The sequence below is a fragment of the Mobula birostris genome, chromosome 26, assembly GCF_030028105.1.
Source record: "Mobula birostris isolate sMobBir1 chromosome 26, sMobBir1.hap1, whole genome shotgun sequence".
Lineage (NCBI taxonomy): Eukaryota > Metazoa > Chordata > Chondrichthyes > Myliobatiformes > Myliobatidae > Mobula > Mobula birostris.
In genome coordinates, this window is record NC_092395.1 from 13,606,816 (window position 1) to 13,632,761 (window position 25,946).

General features: G+C 39.3%; 2 protein-coding genes and 1 long non-coding RNA gene across 15 annotated transcripts in view; 2 read left to right on the forward strand and 1 right to left on the reverse strand.

Annotated features, from left to right (window-relative positions):
- Positions 1-1,022: 1,022 nt before the first annotated feature.
- On the reverse strand, positions 1,023-8,324 carry LOC140188017 (uncharacterized). 2 transcript variants are annotated; one of them, XR_011883205.1, is made up of 4 exons: positions 8,040-8,324; positions 4,610-4,741; positions 4,249-4,340; positions 1,023-1,759 (listed from the first exon to the last, which is right to left on the reverse strand). It is a non-coding gene; the product is annotated as an uncharacterized lncRNA (long non-coding RNA). The 2 variants fall into 2 exon arrangements; XR_011883204.1 differs by having other exon boundaries at positions 4,195-4,340.
- Positions 7,785-18,639, forward strand: LOC140188016 (cold-inducible RNA-binding protein B-like). The gene is made up of 7 exons (XM_072243908.1): positions 7,785-7,874; positions 12,614-12,718; positions 14,806-14,909; positions 15,304-15,436; positions 15,905-15,950; positions 16,025-16,092; positions 17,988-18,639. The coding sequence occupies exons 2-7, from the start codon at positions 12,619-12,621 to the stop codon at positions 17,999-18,001; spliced, it is 465 nt and encodes a 154-aa protein (XP_072100009.1). The 5' UTR covers positions 7,785-7,874; positions 12,614-12,618; the 3' UTR covers positions 18,002-18,639.
- Positions 18,640-18,739: 100 nt separating this feature from the next.
- Positions 18,740-25,946, forward strand: part of LOC140188015 (cold-inducible RNA-binding protein-like) — a 33,729-nt gene continuing 26,522 nt past the window's right edge. For 11 of the 12 annotated variants that reach the window (XM_072243898.1, XM_072243903.1, XM_072243900.1 and 8 more), the window contains exons 1-3: positions 18,740-20,020; positions 21,126-21,200; positions 21,848-21,890. The gene's annotated coding sequence lies outside the window, so the exon portion shown is untranslated. Of the gene's footprint in view, positions 20,021-21,125; positions 21,201-21,847; positions 21,891-23,384; positions 23,442-25,946 lie in introns of all 12 variants that reach the window. The other variant, XM_072243894.1, reaches the window with a different exon arrangement.

Sequence of the window (25,946 nt, forward strand, 5' to 3'; positions counted from 1 at the left end):
CATTAGTTTGTAAATGCAGTAAGTTTATTACATCCACCGTCCTTTCAAAAAGTAGGTTCCAACCTCCCCCCTCCCTGCCCCACAACCCCACCACACTCCTAGGTGAAATTAATGTTTTCTTCTTACTCAGTGGTTTCATACTTCCCTCCTCAACCTGGAGAAGTGTGAAGTGGTTCACTTTGGAAGGTCGAATTGAAGGCAGATTACATGTTTAATGACGTGATTCTTAGTAGTGTGGAGGAACAGAGGGATCTTAGGGTCCACGTCCATCAATCCCCTCAAAGTTGCCATGCAAGTTGATAAGGTGGTTAAGAAGGCATATGGGTCTTCATTAGCCATTGGGTTTGAGTTCAAGAACTGTGAGGTGATGTTGCAGCTCTATAAAACCCTGGTTACACCACACTTAGAACAATGCGTTCAGTTCTGGTCACCTCACTATAGGAAGGATGTAGAGAAAGTGCAAAGGAGATAGACCAGGAAACTGCCTGGATCAGAGAGCATGGTTTATGAGAATAGGTTCATCAAGCTAGGGCTTTTCTGTCTGGAGAAATGAGGAATAAGAATTGACTTGCTAGAAGTGTACAAAATGATAAGAGGCAGAGATCAAGCGGACAGCCGGAGGGCGGAAATAGCTAATATGAGGGGCATAAGTTTAAGGTGATTGGAGGAAAGTATAGCGGGGAATGTCAGAGGTAAGTTTTGTATACAGAGTGGTGGGTCCGTGAAACAACCCACCATTTAAGAAACTCCTAGATAGACACTGAGGTGATCGAAAAATGGAATGATATGTAGGAAGATAGGGTTAGATTAATCTTAGAGTAGGTTAAAAGGTTGACAATACAATGCATTTAATATTTCAGTAATATTTGAGTGTAGCCCCCCTAGCCAACCTCAGGGTCGCTCAGCTCGCTGTCGTCTAGGGAAACAGCCCTCGGCCCTGCCAAACTGGGTAATTAGTTTGTGTGGATGCTGTGTGATGTACCCCACCCCGCCCAAATAACAGACAATACACCAGATGCAATTAAAAGATTTACAGTTTATAGATATTACTCGAACTATATAATTAATAGAGAATAAAATATAAAAGGAAAATAAAAGGCACCACACTTATCAAAGTTCAGTCTCTTCGTGCACAAACAGTTGGAGCTCAGGACCCTTCTTCTTCACCCTGCGACCCCTCAGACCACCTCGACCAGCTGCCTGGGACTAACAACGGTGGTCGACCAGACGCTCCACACGTGTTCGTCTCCGTCTCTTCGCTGAACGCCCTCCTAGGGGTCCGACCCCGTTAGCGGACTCACAGCACCTGGTCCATCCTCTGACTGTCTCTCCTGCCTTCTGCCCCAAAACCCCGCGCATACAGTATCTTCAAATACTCCAAAAACATAACAACTATCCCAATTGGTTCGTGACATATTCTTATCACACTCCTAACCCAAAACAAACTGCTAGCGCAAAAACTTTCTCAGCGTTTAACATAACAAAGAAGCATTCCCAAGTATAACATAACAAAGAAGCCATTTTAATTAGCCTACGCAGTAACATAAGAGACAAAACCCCCTTACATGAGTAATATTGTAAATATATTGTTTCATTAAACATTTGTCATTTATATAAGTCATAATGGGTTATACTGTATGCAAGTAGTACGCGAATGACATACATCATTATACAACTACATTATATGTGAGTGCCTTACTAATGTAAAACGAAGTAGGCAAGTTCTCCCAGGCTCCCATGTTTTCCTTTTGATTTGTTTCTGAAATTACAAAATATAACAGTGGTGATGAGGAGGTTTTAAAATGAATCCAAGATCACTGTTAAAGTGCAACATGTTGTCTTTTTCAACAAGGGGAAGAGAGAGACATTCGGCTTTCAAGAAAGAGTGCAGCACGTGTTTCTTCACAAGGGAAGAGAGATACGAGGAAAAAGGCTGAAAACACAGTAAATTCATGGGTTCGTACACATTGAGTACCGGGCAGTGATAATAATAATAAATAAATAAAAAGCAGAAATGGCTGGCTACATTGGGAAGGTAGATGCGTTTAACTGGATGAAGAAGACTGAATGAACTGAGTGGTGTTTTGAAACAATTGAAATAGCTGATGAAAAGCAAGTGCCTGTGTTACTGAGTACAATACAGCCTACAGTTTGCTTAGAAGTTTGACTGCTCCAACTAAACCAGCTGAAATGAGCTTTGTGATATAATGAAAGTAATGCAGGAACATTTAGAATCGATACCGCTATTCATAGCAGAATGCTTTAGGTTGCTGCTGTAACAAAAGAATTTCCCACTTGGGATTAATAACAAGCAACACACACAAAATATGCTGGTGGAATGCAGCAGGCCAGGCAGCATCTATAGGAAGAGGTACAGTCGACATTTCAGGCCGGGACCCTTCGTCAGGACTAACTGAAGGAAGAGTTGGTAAGAGATTTGAAAGTGGGAGGGGGAGGGGGAGATCCGAAATGATAGGAGAAGACAGGAGGAGGAGGGATACAGCCAAGAGCTAGACAGGTGATTGGCAAAAGGGATACCAGACTGGAGAAGGGAGAGGATCATGGGATGGGAAGTCTGGGGAGAGAGAGCCCGGAGGGTGGAGAGCAGGCAAGGAGTTATAGTGAAAGGGACAGAGGGAGAAAAAAGAGAGAGAGAGAAAAAAAGGGGGAAAAATAACAAATATATTAAATAAATAAATTTGGGATGGGGTGTGAAGGGGAGGAGGGACATTAACAGAAGTCAATATTCATGCCATCAGGTTGGTGGCTACCCAGATGGAATATAAGGTGTTGTTCCTCCAACCAGAGTGTGGCTTCATCTTGACAGTAGAGGAGGCCGTGGATAGACATATCAGAATGGGAATGGGACGTGAAATTAAAATGTGTGGCCACCAGAAGATCTTGCCTTCTCTGGCGGACAGAGCGTAGGTGTTCAGCGGAACGGTCTCCCAGCCTGCGTCAGGTCTTGTCAATATATAGAAGGCAGCACCAGGAGAACCGGACACAGTATATCACCCCAGCCAACTCACAGGTGAAGTGTTGCCTCACCTGGAAGGACTGTCTGGGGCCCTGAATGGTGGTAAGGGAGGAAGTGTAAGGGCATGTGTAGCACTTGTTCCGCTTACAAGGATAAGTGCCGGGAGGGAGATTGGTGGGAAGGGATGGGGGGGGAGAACGAATGGACAAGGGAGTCGCGTAGGGAGCAATCCCTGCGGAAAGCAGGAAGAGGAGGGGAGGGAAAGATGTGTTTGGTGGTGGGAACCCATTAGAGGTGGCGGAACTTATGGGGAATTATATGTTGGACCCGGAGGTTGGTGGGGTGGTAGGTAAGGACAAGGGGAACCCTATTCCTAGTGGGGTGGTGGGAGGATGGAGTGAGAGCAGATGTGCGTGAAATTGGAGAGATGTGTTTGAGAGCAGAGTTGATGGTGGAGGAAGGGAAGCCTCTTTCTTTAAAAAAGGAAGACATCTCCTTCGTCCTGGAATGAAAAGCCTCATCCTGAGAGCAGATGCGGCGGAGACGGAGGAACTGTGAGAAGGAGACAGCATTTTTTCAAGAGACAGGGTGGGAAGAGGAATAGTCCAGGTAGCTGTGAGAGTCCGTAGGATTATAGTAGACATCAGTAGATAAGCTGTCTCCAGAGATAGAGACAGAAAGATCAAGAAAGGGGAGGGAGGTGTCGGAAATGGCCCAGGTAAACTTGAGGGCAGGGTGAAAGTTGAAGGCAAAGTTAATGAAGTCAACGAGCTCAGCATGCGTGCAGAAGCAGCGCCAAAGCAGTTGTTGATGTAGTGAAGGAAAAGAGGGGGACAGATACCAGTATTATTTTTTTAAATTAAATTTTTTTTTACCAGTATAGGCTTGGAACATGGATTGTTCCACAAACCCAATAAAAAGACAGGCATAGCTGGGACCCATACGGGTGCCCATGGCTACACCTTTAGATTGGAGGAAGTGGGAGGAGCCAAAGGAGAAATTGATCCTCTGTCCCTCTCACTATAACTCCTTGCCTGGTCTCCCCTCCCCCCTTCTCTCTCTCCCCAGGTTTCCCGTCCCATGATCCTCTCCCTTCTCCAGCCTGGTATTCCTTTTGCAAATCGACTTTCCAGCTCTTAGATCCACCCCTCCCCTCCTGTCTTCTCCTATCATTTTGGATCTCCCCCTCCCCCTCCTACTTTCAAATCTCTTACTACCTCTTCTTTCAGTTAGTCCTGACGAAGGGTCCCAGCCCGAAACGTTGACTGTACCTCTTCCTAGAGATGCTGCCTGGCCTGGTGCGCTCACGAGCATTTTTTGTGTGTGTTGCTTGAATTTCCAGCATCTGCAGATTTCCTCGTATCTGTGGGATTAGTAATGTGTTGTTATTATTATTATTATTTTTATAAAATGACCAGAGAGCAATACATTACATATTTGAGTTGAGATGTGTTCTATATTGAGTTGGAGCTCATAGTTAAGCAGGGAGGAGTGTAGTGTATATTTAGTATTTCAGTAATATTTAAAACAATAGTATAAATATATTGTCTGATTAAGCATTCTTTATTTACATAATTCATTATGGGTTATACGTAAGAAGTACCAAGTGAATAGCATATATGAGCACCTTACTAAAGCAAAAGAAGTAGACAAGTTATCCCAGGCTCCTGTGTTTTCCTGTTGATGAGTTTCTGGAGTTACAGAACACAACAGGCACAACACTGCGGGCTGAAGGACCTGTGCTGTGCTGTGAAGTTCTACGTTCTGTAATATAAAAGAAGGACCATTAACCTTAGAGCTTCTCAATAATCCCACTCCCCAGCGTTTTCCCCATAACCTACTCTCTTCCTCTCAGGTACCCATCAGAGCCCCCACCTACACTACGGACATTTGCAATAACTCATGAATCTACCGACTAGTACATTTAACGAAAGTGGAAGAAAACCAGAGTTCCAAGGGAAACCTATCTGGTTGCAGGAAGACCATGCAAACTCCACACACACTGCACGGAAGATAGGATCAAACTCTGGTCACTGCAGCTGTAAGGCAGCAGCTTGACCAATACTCACTTAAGTAAAGCAGGTTCATCCTATCTACACCTGTCTAGGCCCGTCAATTTAATTTCCTCTCAGCCTGAAAATTTCAAAGAAATCATGGATGGGAAGGATCATTGACAATGCTAAGGGTCCTGTGTGCACAGTGCTCCCGAGAAATATCTCTAATGAGTGAAAAAGGACCCCAATGATCCTCTCAGCTGTGCTTGTAATCCTTTGGAGGAACATGTGGTCAGAGGCCTTGCAATTCCCATATCAGACGGTTATGCAGCTGGTCAGGACACCCAATGGTGCTTCCGTAAACATTGGTCAAAATAAGCAGTTTTGGCATAACCTCTTTCCTATTATATTCCGCATCTCAGCTACTAAAGTAAGGTGTTCTATTTGCCCTTTTAACCACTATATCTGTCACATTATTGTTTAAGGATGCATGAACATATTGTCCAAAATCTCTCAACCTTTATAATTGTGTGTTACTTTACCCTTACCTAATATATTATTCAACAGATCTCCAGACTGATCTTAATTTGCCAGTTTTCCACAGGTCTCTTCATATTTTCCTGCGGTCTCTATCATTTGTCCTCACTGTTGAATATCTTATCAAATATTATGAACACAAGAAGGTCTGCAGATGCTGGAAATCCAAAGCAACACACACAAAATGCTGCAGGAGCTCAGCAGGACAGGCAGCATCTATGGAAATGAATAGATTGTTGACATTTCGGGCCGAGACCCTTCTTCTGGACTGAGAAAGAAGGGGGAAGATGCCAGAATAAAAAGGTGGAGGGGGAGGGGAAGGGGACTAGCTGAAGGTGATAGGTGAATTACCAAATATTATATCATCTGTAAAATTCTTAATTAAACCCTCTATATTAAAATGTAACTCACTGATATATACCAAAACCATGGTACTCTTCCATCTTTTCAGTCAATGTCAAAGTTGAGTTATTGGAATAAGCACAAGTACATGTATGCACAGGTACAATGAGAAACTTTCATTAGCATCACCAGCACCTAGCATTAGGACTACAAATTGCACAAGATAAACACAAATTATGCATAAATTATGCATGAAAGAACACGATTATAAGAATGATATGCAAGAGAAGCTTTTCACTATATTTTTGTACACGTGATAATGCTAAACCAATACCAATTAAAGGAAATGAAAAGCAAGGTAGTGCAAAGTGGTTGCGGTGTTGCCACACTGTGGTAGTGATTAGGGTGGTGCTGATTGGTTCAAGAACCAAATGGTTGAAGGGAAATAGCTGTTTTCAAACATGGTGGTGTGGACTTCAGGATTCTTGTAGCTTCTGCCCAATAGTAGTGGCGAAGAAATGCAATGGCCCGGATAGTGGAGGGTCTCTGATGATAGATATTGCCTTCTTGAGGCAGCATGCCATGTAGACATTTTTGGTGCAGAGTGGGATGTGCCCGTGATGTATTGGGCTGAACACATCACATATGAGCAGCTCATGTGGTCCTGGACTCACGCAGAGATGAGAACACATAAATCTGGAGTGACATTTCAGTGAAGGACTGAGAGTGTTTCTTTTTTTTCCTCAGATCAGGAATTAAACTGAGGTCCTGGTGGATCTAACGATCTCATGATATCATTAGACTCCAAAAGAGTGCTGTCCTATCCAACATCTAGTATACATCAATAATCACAGCTAAAGTAGAAATAAAAATAGAACCTTCTGGAATTAGTTAACAGGTCATCCAACCAGGAACAGTTTCAGAACTGATGTTAAATCTGAAACTCAGTGTTGTAGGATAGATTCTTAAACAACATGGGAAGACAGGAAGAAAGAACAAAATAATGTCTGTGTGTAATATGATGGAAGGCAGGACAGATTAAAGGACGAAAGGGAAAATGATATAATACAAATAAGCTGTAATAAGACAACTGAAAAAAAAGACAATTTGAGAGCAAGCGTAAATAGCAACAACATTACTAGAACGAGCTGTTAAGTAAAGCAATGATTGTAATGGAAATCTATTGAATTCATCATTGAATCATGAAGATTGAAGGTGTTATTTCTTGAATTTCAATCGATCTGTATAGGTGGCTGAGATCAGAATAAACAGAACAGGGAATGGTACGAGACGTAGGAGCAGAAATAGGCCGTTCAGCCCATCAAGTCTGCTCTGCCACATCATCATGGTTGATCCATTTCCCTCTGAGTCCAGGTAGTACACTTAATAAATCAGTATGGTTAGGTTAAAAAACCAAGTCTTTTACTGTATTTCGGTGCATGTGACAATAATAAACCAAATGGATTTCCAAAAAAGGAGTAATTATTTCAGAATAAGAGGTGATCCATTTAAGGTAAAAACAATGTGGATTTTTTGTTCTAAGAGGATTGTGAGATTTCAAAACTCTTTATTTCAGAGAGCCAAATTTGTGTCATTGAATATATGCATAGCCGAGGTAGTTAAATTTTAGGGGAGTCAAAATTTTGTGGATGTTGCGAAATAAATTTCAATATATTATCAGGCAGGAAAGGATTGACAAGGCCCCGTTGAGGACACTCCACGCATGCGCCCTGCGTCATGTTATTCAGTTCCGAATGCGGCGGGAAAGTAGTACCGGCACAGCGGGATAGGACCGTTTAGTTTAAAAATGCAAATCCATCCGCTGCGCCTGCGCACTGTCAAGGTTGGTGCCTGCTCGCAGGGAAAGTAGAGGGAATTACCTCGCCGCGTCTGCGCAGTGCTGACAAAACAGGACAGGAAGAAGTATTTTTCGTCCTTTCGTTCTCATTCTGTTGTTTCGGAGCGGAAGAGGTGGTGTTGTCGAGCACTGAGCCGTTTACTAATTTAAAAAACACTTAAACACGGTGAGTTCAAGGAATGAGGTTACCGGCGGTTTGGAATTAATTCAGACGGCGATTTAAATCGAATTTTCTCGTGTTTAATGGTTAAGATTTGTTTATCCAGAGCCTTAGAGTTTAGTGACGTAGAATTAGACCTTAAAATTCAAACGTCCTTGCCGCAGAGCTTACCGTGAGCAACGTCTAGGACTTAAACCGATTTTTAATGAGGGGTGGCTCAGTGTGGGAGAACGTGGCGCGCCATCCGAAGGTCGATTCGGTGTCTCAAGGCCCGGCCATTTCCGAATTTGGTTGATTACCAATAACTTACGGCGTGAAATTTATCTTGTGGTGGCAGAACACGGTATAATCTCATCAATTACAAAAATAAAAGGTAGATGATGGCATTGCTGGTGGGTTTGGTGATCCGTGCGCGCTTCTTAAAATGGCGCCGAGGCGGTAAGATGGCGGAGGAGCTGAAGCGGCTCCGCAGCTTCTGCTTCCTTCTCTCCCCCCCCCCCCCCGAGCCTCATGCAAGTCAAACATGGCTGTGTTTAGTCCCCTCCGCGCTTCTCTCTCTCACCCTCCCTTCCCCCCCCCCCCCCCCCCCAGAAGTATGCCTAATATTCGGAAAGAGTGCAGGCAAGATTCATAAGGGCGATAAGCAGAAAACATTTAGCCGGGGCGGCGCAATAGGACTTGGCCGCGCTTGTGTGGTGGTGGGGGGGGGGGGCAGGGGAGAGGTGCTGGAGGATCTTTAGTGTCAGTCAGTGTCTGTTTCAAGTCTTCTCAACCCTCCCCCCCCCCCCGTCATCTAATTTCTGAATGTACATTAAACCCATGAATGCTGACACTCTATTGGTCTGCTTATTTAATTTAACTGTTTCCCCCCCCTCTTCTGTATTTTTGGAAATTCTTGGCAATTTCTAGAGTAGGTTACATGGTCGGCACAACATTGTGGGCCAAAGGGCCCTGTTATGCGCTGTAGATATCTGTTTTATTTCATTGTACTGCCGCAAAGACATTTCACGACATAGCTAGTGATAATCAACCTGATTCTGAACTGTTGATAAATCTTTTTTTTTTCTCCCCTGCTCCAGCAGATGCTGAGATCCTCCAGGAGATAGTTGCTCCAGATTCCAGCAAGACTAGAGGGCATGAGTTGTAGGAGAGGCTGAGTTGTCCAGCACATTGTCCTGGAGTGAAGGAGGCTCAGGGGTGACTTTATAGGGGTTTATAAAATTGTGTGGTCACAGCATTTTTTCCCAGGGTGGAGGAGTGTAGAACTAGAGGGCACATGGTGAGAAGAGGCAGTTTTAAACATAACCTGAAGGGCTACTTTTTATATCAGAACAAGCTCCCAGAGGAAGTGATAGTGGTGGGTACAAAATATTTAAAATAAGTTTTAGAATTTACATGTGGAATGGTTTTGTCCAGGTGCTTGGCATTTTATTTTGAAGTATTACCTGGTATGTTGAACAATATTTGGAGGAGGCCTTTGAAGATGACAAAAATAGTGTTATGTTCCTTGTACATGTGCTTCAATTTGATTGTTTGGAAGGAGTTTGTTCTCCCTATGACCACGTGGTTTCTTCCCGGTGCTCCAGTTTCCTCCCACAGTCCAAAGATGTACTGATGGGTTGGTTAATTGATCATTGTAAATTGTCCTGTATTTAGGCTGGGGTTAAATTGGGGATTGCTGGGCAGTGTGACTGGAAGGGCTATTCCACATAGTGTCTCCAAATAATAAAATAAAAAAGTTTGTGTGCTTTCTGGCTGTGATTTTTTTTTTGTTGTCACTACAGTATGTTGAAAAGTGAATAATCTGGCTTGAAAGTGTATTGGGATGTCCGTGGGAGGGCGAAAAGTATTATGTGAATATCTTTCTGATAGTACAATATTAGGACTTGTGGCCTAGTGAATCTCCCTTGTGTACTTGGTATTAGCTGTTGGGTGCAGGTCAGTGGGACTGGGCAGAACAATAGATTGACATAGACTAGTTGGGCCTCCTGTGGGCCTGTTTCTGTGCTGTAATGTTCTATAATTCTTTGTATCTGGTTGCTGGCCCTGATTGCCTTTTGCAGGTCTTAAAAATGGCCCTTGTGTTTAACACATAATTAGATCTGCTGAAAAATACCTAAATTTATCTTATTAAAAGCTTGAAAATAATTAAATAGAAACTGCTGTCACAGTTTGTTGGGTAGAAAATGACTCGAGTAGGGAAACATTAGGTTAAGTGAGCAGCTGATTAAGTAGACAAAGCGAAACACTTTCTTAGATGGTACCATTTAAACTTAGTATGACAATAATACATTTCTTAAATCAGTTAATGGATGGCAAATTTGTGCAGATCAGGTGGGAAAAATCCAGTAACCACGTTTTCAAATGAATGGGATCCAGCCACATACCAGTTATGGTATAAAGATGGGAGGTTGGAAAGCTCCGCAAAGATGTGCTGAATCCAGCATCTGGTATGTCTGTTCCAACTGCATAACCAGCTGTGGAAATCATACACTAGATGATTCCTAACATCCATGTTAGCCTGAATTTCGAGCATTTATCAATAACTCTTGCTTTACTGTGTTTCTTGCACTTAATTTTGTTTAAATGTCGCTTAAAATAGCCATCACTAAGGAGGTAGTGCTAAGCAAACTTGTGGATATGAAGATAGGCTGCCTGGTCCTAATGGAATGCCTCCCAGGGTACTCTTAAGAAATGGCAAAGGTTATAGTTGAGGCTTTGGTGATAATTTACCAAAATTCTCTGGATTCTGTGGGTCCTGGTGGATTGGAAGAAAGCTAATGTCACGCCACTGTTCAAGGAAAAAATGTAGGCAAAAGGCAGGTAACTATAGGCCAGTTTAACATCTGTAGTAGGGAAAATACTTGAAGTTATTGAAGAAGAAATAGCGAGGCATCTGGAAAGAAATGGATCCATCAGGCATTGCAGGTCCTGTTTGTCAAACTTCCTGGAGTTCTTTGAGGATATAACGAGTGCAGTGGATAGATGGGATCAGATAGACGTTGTTTACTTTGATTTCCAGAAGGTGTTTGATAAATGCCACATTAAAGACTTATCCAAGATAAGGATGCATAGAGTTGGGGGTGATGTATTAGCATGGTTAACCAATAGAAAGCGGAGTTGCATGGGTGTTTCTCTGGTTGGCACTCAGTGGAGAGCAGTGTGCTGCAGGGGTTGGTGCTGGGCCTGCAACTGTTCATGTTATACATTGATGATCTTGGAGAAGGGACCGAGTTTAGTGTGCCTAAGTTTGCTGATGACACTAAATTGAGTGGGAAAGCAAATTGTGCAGAGGATATTGAGAGTCTGTAGAGAGAGCGAGAGGTTGTGAGTGGGCAAGAGTCTGGCAGATGGAGTACTATGTTGGTAAATGCAAAGTCATCCACTTTGTAAGGTAAAATGAAAGATCAGATTATTTAAATAGTAAAAGATTGCAGCATGCTGCGGTGCAGAAGGACTTGGAAGTGCTTGTGCATTAATCACAAAAGGTTGGTTTGCAGGTACAGCAGGCTATCACGAAGGCAAATGGAATGTTGGTCTTCATTGCTAGAGGGATTGAGTTTAAGAGCAGGGAGGTTATGCTGCAACTGTAGAGGGTATTGCTGTGGCCGCATCTGGAGTATTATGTGCAGATGTCTCCTTGCTTGAAGGATATTCTGGCGTTGGAGGCGGTGCGGAGGAGGTTCGCATAGTCGAGTCCAGAGGTGAGGTGGTGAGACTGTAAGGAGAGATTGAGTCGCCTGGAACTGTACTTGCTGGAATTCAGAAGAATGAGGGGATATCTTAATAGAAACATAAAATTATGAAAGGGATAGATAAGATAGAGGCAGGAAAGTTGTTTCCACTGGTAGGTAAGACTAGAATTAGGGGACATAGCCTCAAGATTCAGTGAAGTAAATTTAGGATGGAGATGAGGAGCTGTTTTTCCCAGAGAGTGGTGAATCTGTAGAATTCTCTGCTGAATGAAGCAGCGGAGGCTGGCTCAATACATATATATCCAACCTTGTCTTAAATATTTTTGTATAGTAGGGTAAATTAAGGGTTATAGGGAAAAGGCAGGTTGGTGGAGATGATTTTATTGAATGGTGGAGCAGGTTTGATGGGCCAGATGGCCTGTTCCCTGCTCCTATTTCTTGCATTCTAAAAGTAACATGCATTCAATTGATTGCAAAGGCTGAACAACTTGGATTAATGGTTACAGAGTTAATGTTATCTAAGCCATTTTGAATGTGTTTAAAACATATCCATATTAATGTGTATTCATATAAATTACTCATTTAATCCCTCCCAAAAGAATTTTTTTATCTTTTAAAAGCTGCACATTATTAGTATAGACTTAGGAAATGGTGACCTTCATCATGCATTCAGTTTTATTCTATCCAGATATGGGGTAAATTGTATTCTAAAGGGCAAATGCTGTGGATAAACTCAAACTGGGATTCTATTCCTGCAGTTGTATTACATTTATTAACTGGAATGGATTGAGGTAGTTGCTTCAATATTTCAGTTGTCATGTCAGGTGACAATACATATATCACTACTTCGTTTTAAGGATTTATCTGCAAGCATGTTGGTATTATACCATGTTTCTTAATCCTTTTACACAAATTAAACTTGATGTTAAAGGAGCATCAATATTCTATAGTTGGTGCACTTTAGAATGAAAGCGTAATGTTAGCAGTGGCCAGAGTTTTAACCTGGGAATTTTAAACATGTTTTGATCCAGAAATATTTTTCCTTTTCAGAAACCATGTCTGATGAAGGAAAACTTTTTGTTGGTGGGCTGAGCTTTGACACAGATGAACAATCACTGGAGCAGTTATTTTCCAAGTATGGTGAAGTTCGTGATGGTAGGTCTTAATGTTCATTTTGACCAACTTGAATGTGGCCATTCCCCTGCAAGTGTAGGGGAGTGGCTAGCTTCTGCTATGTTAATATATAATTTCATGTGTTAACTGCCAGGAAAAGGAATTCTTTCTAAATTGGGTATTTGAAAATTCAACAAATTATTGAGATAACAAGGCTAGCTGTTTGCTAGGTACCTATTGTACTCTTTAAACCTGAAATGAAGTTTCAAGCCAATAGGATCTTGTTTCTAAATTCATTTTTGGTTTGAAATCCAATTGCATTAATTTTCAGTTAACAGATCGTTAAATAATTGTAAAACCAAGTCATTTGTCTGCTGGCTGTATAGTGCAGTACAGACTAGATTGTCTGGCTCTGCATGTTTAAAATCCATGATAAGAATTGATACTTGGGCTGCTGATTTCAGTAAGACCCGCTGGGAGGGGGAAGGGAGTGCAAGAGGGTAAAAATGATTAGCTGTTCATACTGTATTTGGGTGTTAAGGATATTTATGGACAGTAAGTTAGGAGATGCAAATACATAAAATGAGTGGGAAGCACTTGCTGAGCAATATACCAGGGAGCAGATTAGATAATAGTGTGTCACCGAGTTATGAACATCGGACTTATGAACAACTCATACTTACGAGCGGCCTGCCATAAAGCCTATTATATTAAAAATTCATTGGCTTGAGGAAGGGGAACGCCATCCACCATTTTAAGTTGGATCATATTGCAGTTAACACTGAGTGTGTAACTTTGCATTTGGCTTAAATTTTTCACCATGACCCCCTTTTCCAGTCATCACTTGTCCCATTTAACCTGTCTTAGTGCGGGTGGACTTCAGCTCCCCTGTTCTGTCAACAGAACAGTGTTTCTGTTCCGTTGACAGAAAATGATCACGATTGAAAATTAAGTGGAGATAATAAAGCGATGGGAAAGAGGTGAAATGACTGGTCATTAGAAAAGCGTTACGCTACAGTCGGTCAATGATCAGAACAATTTCAAAGGATAAAGTGAGAATAATGGAGCATGCGAAAGGCCCTGCCCCGATGAAAGCTACAATTATTACTAAGCAATGCAGTGGTTTAATTATTGAAATACATAAGTTTAAGTGTTTTCTATGCATAGAAAGGTAAAATATATACTAAGAGAAGTGTTTGACTAACTGACGCTAAATAATGCCAGATGTACCTGTTCAGACTTGCGTACAAGTCAGACTTAGAGGAACAGAACTTGTTTGTAACCCGGGGACACGCTGTAGTAATAAGAGAATGTTAGGGTAATAGATCTAAGATTCCAGCCAAGGATGTTGAAGCATCTGTTGATGGGCAAAAGATGGAGATGCTGAGGAGTGAGGTGAGGGAGAAACCTCAAGATTTATTATAAATTTAAGGTGTTGGTAGGACAGCTAAGTAAAGACGAGTATATCAGTGGTTGAGCAACTGGTAGTGTAATGAATGGTGTTGATGTGGGCCAAGTAACATATTTATTGTCTTACCCTGCTGTTACACTGGTGCTGAATCATACTCAATGGCTTGAAGTAGGGTGTGGTTGTACAAGTATCAATAGAAATGAATGTTAATTTCCAGTGTTCCTCTTCAGCAACCTTTGGCAGTGATGCTGGCACCCTGTGTTTTCAAGAGCCAGTGATGTCTGATTGCTGTGAGGAGGTTACATTCATTTTTATTCAAGAGATTCTTGGTCCAATCTTAAAATATAACAGGAGCCTATATAATAACGTGATGTTCTGTATAGGAATATCTAAGGGATACTCGGGTGATATGGCTTGAAGTGCAGGTTCATGAAAAGGTTTCTGTGTAATGTGGTATTGTATTAATCCAGCCTTTAACAAATGGCTGTATTAATAAATAGGCAAAAATTATTCTATTGAAGGTTATTATTTTCTTTCAAATGGGAGATTGTTTCTAGTGTTGTATCATCAATACTCAATCCATAAACTGCAGGACGTTATGGTTATGGCAAAGAAATCACTGACAATATATATGCTAAGGTGCTTCAGAAATTAAATGCATTTATGAATTGAAAGGTAAATTCTAATACTGTTCTCTTTTCTCTTGGTATATATTCAGTCCTTGTGATCAAAGATAAAGACACACACAAATCTAGAGGGTTTGGTTTTATTACTTTTGAAAATCCTGATGATGCAAGGGACGCCATGGCCATGAATGGAAAGGTATATATTTCTAGCTAAGGGTCTTTTAAAGGCAAAGTGGTAGATGCAAGGTACTTAAATTTTAAAATTTGATCTGAACATCATCAAATGATGTGAAAGGCAGTGGCATTGTAAAAGGGTGTGTAAATTATTACATCAACCAATCTAGTTAGACATATTCCAGCTTGCTTGAAGACTGGATTGAAGTTCACCACATGAAATAAGTATGGTCTACTTATCTGCTCATTTAACCTGTTTCCCTACTGGAGTTATTTTCTGCCCAATGTCTTGCATCTATTAACATAATGTAAATTCAGTTTTGCATTTTACTGTCTGTGAAAACACTTCGTTCTTGGATGGCATCAATTAAACTGCTGTATTATGAAGATAATATATTCCTTTTGACGTTTTCCAGTCAGTTGATGGTCGGCAAATTCGTGTAGACCAAGCAGGAAAAGGCTCTGGAGGTAGAGGACGTAGTTACCAAGGTGGTCAGTCACGAAGTTATGGATTCCGTGGTGGGAGAAGTAGCCGTGGATTTTACAGAGGTAATTTTTAATGTGATGGAGACTGCTGGTCTGTGGCACTAGGCCTGTAACCTGAGGGCATGACTTCTAGCCCTGTCATTGTAATTTGAAATTGAATTGATCTTGTAGCTTGGCTTTTCACCATATAGAAATGATAATGCTGTAAGGTTATTGTAAAAGCCCAACATACTTGCTTGACTACATGCAACTCGGTTTGGTACCACGCTCTCTCACTGTCGTTAGGTCTTCCAGTGCGGGTTAACAATTACATTGCTTTTATAAAGTATGGATCCTTAAATAGCAAGTAGTGAGCACTGTGCTGTATGGAATACCAGAGGTTTGTGGATTTGGTTATCAGAATGTCACTTTGTGAACGGATTAATGTGTAATACCTATTAATACTGGTTTTGTAAGTTGAGTAAATATTTAATCCATGATTAATTTCTCACTCCAACAAAAATCAAACCATTTTGATATATTTTCCAATAGATGGTGACAGAAGTGGACGAAACAGTTACGGAAATGACTATTATAGGTAAATTCTTACATTATTGGACATTGAGCCTCATTTTAGTTTTGCATATGCTGAATGTTTTCTTTTAATTCTAGGAGCTCAGGCATGTATAGCTATAACAGTTCAGCTGGAAGGTCTTACCGAGATGACTACGACAGTTATGGTATGTCCATTTATAACAGCTTGAAAGGGTTTAATTTTACTATTTGCCTCATACATCTGAATTGCTTGATCGAATATTTTTAGTCTCCTGGTCAGCTAGACTAAGATTCAAGTAGAATTAGAATTTAGCAATGAAAATAAGATTAGAACAATTTTATGGCATATGTTTGAACATAATTACTCTTCCTCAGCTGTTATGTTCCTGAAAAACCAAGCCCTTTGTTAGCGTGCATGTCCCAACATGTTCATTCTGTGTACAAATCAGGTTCTGCTTTGTGAAAAAAAGTTGCAAATTGCATCTTCCTGGGGTAAATGACAATGCAAGTTGTTTTCATTTTAAGGTCCTTTAGTCTTTTCTTGTACTTTGGCATAGAGTTTTAAATGCAGTAAATTTATTATAACATCTATCTGAACAATCCTTCTGATCTATATATTTGCATAACACCATTTGCTGGAAAGAGTTAACATGCAAGCATCCTCTTAATTTATTGAAGGTATTATCAGTTACTGGGATTTCAGCAGCTATACTGGTCAGGTTTACAGTTATTTAGATTTGTGATTCAACTTCGTGCAGTTGCACTGAAGTTTTCTTGTCATGTATTCCTTCCTCCAAACTGAATTGGAAATTAGGAGAGAGTAACTGTATCACTTGAAGGGCTGAAATGGTGTTATTGAACTTGGAGTCAGGGGTTCCTGTGGATAGCTAGATCATTGAGTGTTTTTGAAATTTGAGATTGCTACACAGATAATGTAAAGTGAAAATAAAGTTGAGACTGGTTTTGTAAAAACAAAAATCTCCCGATCTTAATACTCTTCATTGGAAATTGTTTAAGATCATTAGACTTTAAAGTGCAAAATCCAGATTAAGTATACTCTACAGTTTTTTTGCAACTGTTCTGCTTCAAACTTCAATTTTAACAATTGTATAAAAGGACTTAGTTTTCATGCATGTTCATGAAAAATTATTGGTTACTCTGCAGCATTGATCTGGATTCTGCTTTATTGCAAATGTTTCTAAACCAATTTCCATCAGATAAGAAATATATCCAGTCAACACAAAATTCACAAATGGAAATTATTTTGTCCTCAGACTGGAAAAAAGTGTCCAATATGAATTTATTTTGTCTAGAGGGCAAGTAAGATCCTGTTTCTGTCCCATTAGTTTTGGCTGCTGGTAGCTGACAGGTCTTTGTTCAAAATGTTCTAGGTAATCAGCAGTATTGGAATTCTTGTACTACATTGGCTGATGTACTGAAATTGTGCTCTGCTACATTTTGTTGGCCTGAGAGCTCCAAGAGTTGAGCTGCAAAACTGAGCTTCTTGACAATTTCCACTTAATTATCTCCCAAGCCAGCATACAATTTTCAATTTATTTTGGTGTTGCAATTCTGTTGTATTGTGAAATTCTGCTTCAAGTTCCCAAGCTGTTTTTCTTCCAATAATAACAAAGTCTTCTGAAGGACATTCGCTTTGTAAAGGTTTCCTTTATGCAATAATACTTTAGCATTTCTTTCTCTTCTGCCTACATACATAAACTTTATTATGACTGAAGGAAATTGTTGTGGTTGTTGCCATTTGGTATCACCTTGAGAATGTGTTTCATCTGCTAGCTGCATTCTTGTCTCTTTCCCTTTCTGCCTTAAAGACTGACAAATTTAACTGAAGCTCTTATAGTAGACTTCCGTTGGAATCTTGTGCTGGCTACCCACTTGTTTTAAACATACTTATTCGACCCTTTTCAGCTCTGCTTAATGTAGCCTGTAGTTGATGAAACTGATGTTAAAACTGATGTCTGTCCATTGCTGTTTTTACAATCTGATAGAATATGGAGAAGCTAAATTAAAATAAAAGATGTATTATGAATTCTTTACATTGTCCCTGCTTCTCCTCCTCCAGCTACAAATGAATAATCAATCTCCTTGAATCAAGATCATCATCCTTTTGGCTCTTGAGTTTTGGAACTACAGAAAGCAGTTGTCTTCTGAATTACATGTTTAACATTTATCAATATTATTGACAGTAATAACTTCTGACTTGAATGTGCATTTACTTTTAGGTCAATGACCCATTGAGTCTATTTATTGCAATTTTTTTCACTTTTAGGCCTATAGCAACAAAGGCAGACTTAATCATCATTTTCCTGTTGGAATCTTGATCAGTTCTTGCCCGTCTTACCAGTTTTTCTTTGAATTTTTGATGTTTTTTCCCCTCTGCTGCCTATAATCAGTCTTAGCTGCAGAGAATTTGACTATTTGTCTTTCATTCGTCTAAATAAAATTATACACTGACTTTCCTGATGGTAAATCAACATTCAGTCGTTCTGCCTGTCATTGAAAATTGCAGTAGAATGTTTGAATCTGCTGGATCTTACATACTTAAGAGATTGTTTAGAAACAAATTACAAAAAAAAACTAATAGGCTTGTTTTTGGAAAATTATATACTGATAAAGTTGGCCATTTGTTCATGCTGTATTTCATGCTCGAGGATGAAACTTTTTTTGTATAAACTTGGCTTTTTGGAAACTGATTAAAGAACCTTGCACCATGATCTTGTTGCTTTAATCAACCGTAAGTGTTACATTGAATTGATTTGGCTGAAGTTTGTGCAACCTGGATGAAAACTAGTGGCTGAGCACAAAATCTAAATATTTATACATGCATACCTTTATTATAAATCTCAGGGTAGTGAACTTTATTTTTACTAAATGCATTACAATTTACCAGGAAGATGTGTAGAGATTTTTTAAAAAGAAAAAGATCCCTTTGTAATGAAAAATCTTATGGGTAACCCGTAGAGATTCATATTTTACGAGATCAGAAATCGGAATTTCCTACATTTGTCAGCAGCAAGAACATTTGAGCCTGCCATTTTGGAAGTGGCTATGATTTGCTTGTTTATTTTAAGTTATTTCTCTGGGTCTTGCCCTTGTTCTTCTCTCCAGCCTAGTAAGTCTTGTATTTCTTTAGCATATACAAAAAAAGTGTATTTGTATTCCTTTTAGAAAGAGAGAACATGAGAAATTGGAGTGGAAGTAGGCCATTTGGCTTGTCAAACCTGCTCTGCCATTCAATAAGCTCATAGCTGCTCTGGCCGCAAACTTGGCTTCACATACTTGCCTTTTTCCCCATAACGGTTGATTTTGCTGCTATGCAAAAGTCTTATCTAGGCTGTATTAAATATTTAATGATGTGGCCTTTACTGCTTCTGTAGGCAGAGAATTCCACAGATAGACTGATCTGGGTAAAGCAGTTTTTCCTGTTCTGAAATTTATTCCCCAGAATCTTGAGACTATGTCCCCTAGTTCTGGTCTCAATTATCAGTGGAAACCACTTTCACAACTCATGTACTCCTTTCATAATTTTGTTTTTTGGAAGGGCACTTCAGTTTAAATTCAGCAACAAACAAGGGAGATCCACTTAACTCACCTAATTAATTAGAATTAGCAGTTTTTAATTTGTGAAGTGACCAATTTTGTAGTGAGGGGAATATTCATTCATTATTAAACAATTATCTTTAAAATTAGATTAGCTTTGTATAGCTGTTCAAGGAATTTCTCAACACTATTCTGGAATAGTATCCACCTTACAATTTAGAGAGAAATTGGAACATTAGTTTGCATCAACATGCTGAAGGTTTTTAAATGGTTCGAGTTATGCGGAACTTAAATTCTTCCATATCCTTCTCCCCTTACCCAATATCTTGTACACTTACCTGAGGTACTTGCTGCTTGTGTTGACCTTTAAACCTGTGCAATATTACATTAAGATATCAATCCACATTACCTGTCAAAGATTTTCATACTTTACAAAATCAAGATTTTTGCTGGCTCTGATGAAAGTAGTGGCATTGAAGAATGACGTATTCCTCCTGCAAAGAAACTTCAGCTGGTTATGACTAATGCAGCAATGGATATAATCATAGCCTCGAGGTAACTCCTTTTGCTCTTGTGCAATGTCCACATTTCCCATTCTGTTAACCCAATTTGTTTTGAATGTTATCGTGATAGATTGGAATAAATTGAAGTGGATTTGCTTCTTGGGTCCTTTTTAGGGTGCACCTCTCAGTTCAAAAAAAAAAAATAATTTTCCCCTATTGCATGCACATAGGCCAAGTTGACCTGTTCCTGTTGAACGAAGATCAATGCAGGACTTGTATGAAATTGATCTTTTCTACACATCGTAGTCGCGAGTAACTCAACAACATGGGTCAACTATTCTGTTCAGCCGTGAGGAGAAAAAATTGTCTTCTCATGCATTTTCATCAAATATCCCAACTCCTGTGTGTAGCATGTTATTGCCAATGTTGTACAACAGGTTTCCAGACTGGTTTAAGATCCTCTGATTTCAATCTAAGTCCCTGCATCCCAAAAGCAGTGGTGCCTATGGTGTTTTAGCATTTTCTCATTGTATACTGACTACTTCTATAAATGCAGAACTTATTGGGCCTGCCAATGTTAACTTCTTATAAGTTGCAGTAGGTTGAATATTTTCACGTACTCCAAAAAACCACATTTGTGATGAGTTGGGCATCTGGAGATTTTTCAGTTCCAAGCTTAAATTCTCCTTGTCCACCTCCAATGTCACAACTAAGAGTGCATTTGTCTCGAATGTTTACTATCAGTTGCTTGCTCTCAAATGGACAAAAAGCTCCATGGCAGCTTCAGACGAGCATTCTTAGATGGTCAGTATTATCTATTATTTAGCATTCATCAATGTAATCCTGTTTGAGCAAGCCTGCTGTGTGTGGCTATCTCTGACATGAGAATACTGCTCTCATTTAAAACAATGAGCCATAATGTGCTTTGTGACATCCCAAGTTTGAAATGCACTGTATAAATGCAATTTTAAAAAAAACCTGGAGGTAAATGTTATTTAATTTAACATATTAGTTTGTACACATCCATCAGAACTTGTAACCTTTGAAAGTGTTTTGAAAGATGGTCTTTAAATTTTTTTGGCTTTTTCTGCTTATATAAAAGTGATAAATTAGTATTGGAAATTTAAGAAGTTAACACTAATTTATTCTGTTTTTAGAATAAAAAAAACCTCTGAAGAAAGATGACAGTCGTGTTTTAATTTTGGAAGAGACTTCAGTCACGATAAATGAAAGTGAGTATTCCAGTTTAGTTTTTTCTCAGTCCCAATTAAAATCATTTGATAAATTACAAAACTGGGGTTAACTTGTATTTTAATGCTTTGTACATCTTGTTTCATATTAGAATTGTGTATTAACTATCATTGTAATTTTAGTTTGAATGGCTGCATTAATTCCATCAGCATAATTGTGGGAATGTTGGGGAGGAGAGGAATATTGCTTTCAAGTAATCTCCCAAGTTGCCAAATAGGTTTTGTTCTTTGAATTTTGTTCTTTGTTCTTAGAATTGTATAAGGGTTCTGACTTGGGCAGCACAATGACAAGTGCTGGCTCTTCTCCAACTTGTGTTCCATTCTTGTCTCTGTTACCTCTGTGAAGTATGCACATTCTCCCTGCAACCTCGAGTTTCTCCCAGATGTTTGTTTCCTCCCACATTCCAAGTAACTACAAGCTGATAAGTTAATAAGCCACTGCATATTCCAGCCCCAACCTCCATTTGCTTCTGTCACCTTCTTGTCAATCTAGAAATTGACAACAATAATTAAAAAAAAAATTAAAATGAAAGCTGTGGCTCTAAAACATGAATATCTTTCCTGTTCTATGTGTCTGTTGGATGAGTATTAATTGAGCAATCTTTTAATGGTCTATTTATTTATTTCAGACTGGCCCATATGCTGGGAAGAAAGAAGAAAATTTGGAAAAAAGTAATTAGTTGCAGTTAATGTCTGTTTGGGTAACGAAGACTTCATTAGAACTGTGTTCAGTATAGTTTTTGTTTTCCTCCAATTATAAACTGAACTTGATTATAAAACTATTGTATTCATTAAATTGTGAAGTCCTCTCTAGTTTGCAAGAAAAACAAAACTTGCTACATACCCTATGACCTAAGTTTGTGTACACTTTGGATATTACAATTTTTTTCCTCCTGTTACCTCAGTTCCTCTCCTGATATATTCATTGTATTTGAGTACTACCTAATCTCATTTGAATTCTATATTGCTGATTGCTTTAAGAAAAGCAATAATGTATTGTAAATGATTTTATTAAAATGTATTTCAATTGAGTTTTCTACCAAATGTTTTTATTTTTAACAATTAAAATGATTGAAACTTAATGATTGAAATCTGAGTGACTAAAGCAAAAATGGCAGAATATTGTAGGAAACTAGGCCAAATCTCATTTGTTTATAACTTACTGAAATTAAACCTGTAATGTTTTTCTATTAAGATGTCCTTAAATTTTTGGTATTAAATTTGAAAGATTGCCAAGAAAAAAATTTTTCTAGGTTCCTGGTTGGCCAGTTTAGCAATTAAGATAGGTAACCACATGCGTGTGTACCAAAATTCCTTGATAACATTCAATTAACACACTCTCTGCAGATGTATGCTATGCAGAGAACTACACTTTTTCTGAAGGGGCATTACTTAGGCAGTCAATTTCAGAAGTGTATTCTTTCTCATGTAGGGGAAGGTTACCTTGTGATAAATTTACTGATTTTAGTTGTGCGCCTCATCTGTTACTTGAATAATGTTTCGATATTTCTTTTAATATTTCCCTTTGGGTGTTAGTGTAGCCCCATCACACTTGTTTTCTAATGACTTAGGCCATTTGGTCCAATTCCATCTTATCCCAATGTGTCCTATTTCCTTGCAGTATTACATTTCAAGTGCCTATTAATTCTCATTCTCCTGTCACTCACCTACACTAGTAGCCAATTAACTTGTCATTGCATCTTTGGAATGTGCAAATAAATCATATAATTGGGGGAAATCCACTTTGTTCAGGAATACTTTGCAAATACCACAGGTATCATTCAAAGTTGATAGTAAACCTGGGCTGCTGTAACTGTGTACTTTGTCATAGAAGATTAGAACTTGAATGTTTGGCGTCCAAGATCAGAAGGGCTAATGTAGTTAGGATTAATATTGCCTTCTCTGGGTAATTAACTAGTGTCAGCTTTGTACTGGAGTAGTTTGTCTTAATGTAAACTGGAACATGCCTTCAGCAATTCAGTTTTTATGTTTGCATTGCATTCATATACAGTGGTATGCAAAAGTTTGGGCACCCCTCGTCAAATTCTCTGTTACTGTGAATAGCTAAGCGAGTAAAAGATGACTGGATCTCCAAAAGGCATAAAGTTAAAGATGACACATTTCTTTAATATTTTAAGCAAGGTTACTTTTTTATTTCTTTTACAGTTTCAAAGTAACAAAAAAGGGAAAAGGCTTGAAGCAAAAGTTTGGGCACCCTGCATGGTCAGTACTAAGTAACACCCCCTTTGGCAAGTATCACAGCTTGTAAATGCTTTCTGTAGCCAGCTAAAAGTCTTTCAATTCTTGTTTGCGGGATTTTCACCCATTCTTCCTTGCAAAAGGCTTCTAATTCTGAGAGATTTCTTGGGCCATCTTGCATGCACTGCTCTTTTGAGGTCTATCCACAGATTTTCAATGATGTTTAGGTTGGGGGACTGTGAGGGCCATGGCTAAACCTTCAGCTTGCACCTCTTGAAGTAGTCCATTGTGGATTTTGAGGTGTGTTTAGGATCATTATCCTGTTTTAGAAGCCATCCTCTTTTCATCTTGAGCTTTTTTTGCTTTTTTTTGGTTTGCTTCCAGAATTTGCTGGTATTTAATTGAACTCATTCTTCCCTCTACCAGTGAAATGTTCCCCATGCCACTGGCTGCAACACAAGCCCAAAGCATGATCGATCCACCCCCGTGCTTAACAGTTGGAGAGGTGTTCTTTTCATGAAATTCTGACCCTTTTTTCTCCAAACATACCTTTGCTCATTGCGGCCAAAAAGTTCTATTTTAACTTAATCAGTCTATAGGACTTGTTTTCAAAATGCATCAGGCTTGTTTAGATGTTCCTTTGCAAACTTCTGATGCTGAATTTTGCGGTGGGAATGCAGGAAAGGTTTGCTTCTGATGACTCTTCCATAAAGGTCATATTTGTGCAGGTGTTGCTGCACAGTAGAACAGTGCACCACCACTCCAGAGTCTGCTAAATCTTCCTGAAGGTCTTTTGCAGTCAAACGGAGGTTTTGATTTGCCTTTCTAGCAATCCTACGAGCAGTTCTCTCGGAAAGTTTTCTTGGTCTTCCAGACCTCAGCTTGACCTCTACTGTTCCTGTTAACTGCCATTTCTTAATTACATTACAAACTGAGGAAATGGCTACCTGAAAACGCTTCGCTATCTTCTTAGCCTTCTGCTTTGTGGGCATCATTTATTTTAATTTTTTGAGTGCAGCTGCTTAGAGGAGCCCATGGCTGCTGATTGTTGGGACAAGGTTTGAAGAGTCAGCTTTGAAATTGGCATCACATGGCTTTTCCTAAAAATGACTGTGAACAAGCCATAGCCCTCAAGCTAATTAAGGTCTGACACCTTGGTAAAAGTTATTTGAGAGCTCAAATCTCTTGGAGTGCCCAAACTTTTGCATGGTGCTCCTTTCCTTTTTTTCCCCACTCTAAAATTGTACAAAACAAAAATAATACACTAATCTTAAAATGTTGAAAAGGATGTTTCACCTTTAATTTTATGACTTTTGGAGATCTGTTCATCTTCTACTTACTTAACTATTCACGGTAACACAAATTTTGACTGGGGTGCCCAAACTTTTGCATGCCAATGTATAGTGTTGAAAATGTGACTTGTAATTGTCACAGATTGTTTCTGCCGTAAAAGGGGCCTCAAATTACATGGGTCACTGGTTGCAAATGCCCCTTATTTTTATTTGCTGCTGAGCTATGCTATTAGGATGGAGTGTTTAGAATGGGATTTAGAGGCATGGAAAGAATTGGACCAGGATGCATTGATATATCTTCCTAGCCTGAGCAGTCTTGTTCAATTATTTTTTTTTATAATGGAAGCAAATTAACTTATTACAAAATGTTGCATGTGCTGTGTTTCCTGTAATATAGGAACTCAGGCTTTGAGGTAGTTTCATTAAACATGAACATGAATTTGTAAATGAGTGCATCAGAAGTGTGTATATATACTTGGTGATACTTGTTAAGGATTTGCTTTCCAGGGGTTCTGAATCACACATTTTCTCTTTCAAAACTCATATCAGTTGGTTTTACATTACAGCTCCCATAACCTGAATATGTAAAATGAGCTCACAATTTGAGTATAGTTCTGAAAAGTTCACTTTCTTTTCTTTCCATTGATGCTGAGTGACCATAAAAGTTTCCTGCATGGTTTTTTTGATTACCAATAAAGTGATATTTCGGATGTTGCATCTTTTCAAGTATAATATGCGCACATGTTTGAATCTCTATCTTGGATATTCCTATATCCTTGATGTGAGACTGCAGATACAAGAAAATCAAGGGCAATAGGAAAAATGTTGGTGTAATGCAGTAGGCCAGGTAGCATTTATGGAGGGTAATAGCTTGACCTCATCTGTATTGGGTCTTGACCTGAAACATGATGGTCCCTTTCCCTGCATAGAAGCCTGACTGTTTCTTGAGCTGATCCAGTACCCTTTTGGTCCCTTACAGCTCAAATCGATTTTAACATGTTGCTATAATGTAATTTGTTTTTGAGTTTAGCCTAAAATTGTATTGATTCCTGAAGTGTTGCAATATTTAATAGAGCACAAATATGTTGACAGTTCTTTAGAGTATTAGCAAGTTGGGGGTTAATAACAAAACAGCAGAACAGGTCCTTTTGGCCAGTGTGTCTGCTAAACATGCCACAAACATTTACCTGTAATAACTGCCTGACGTCTACCACCCTTGCCCTATATATGTCCTTAA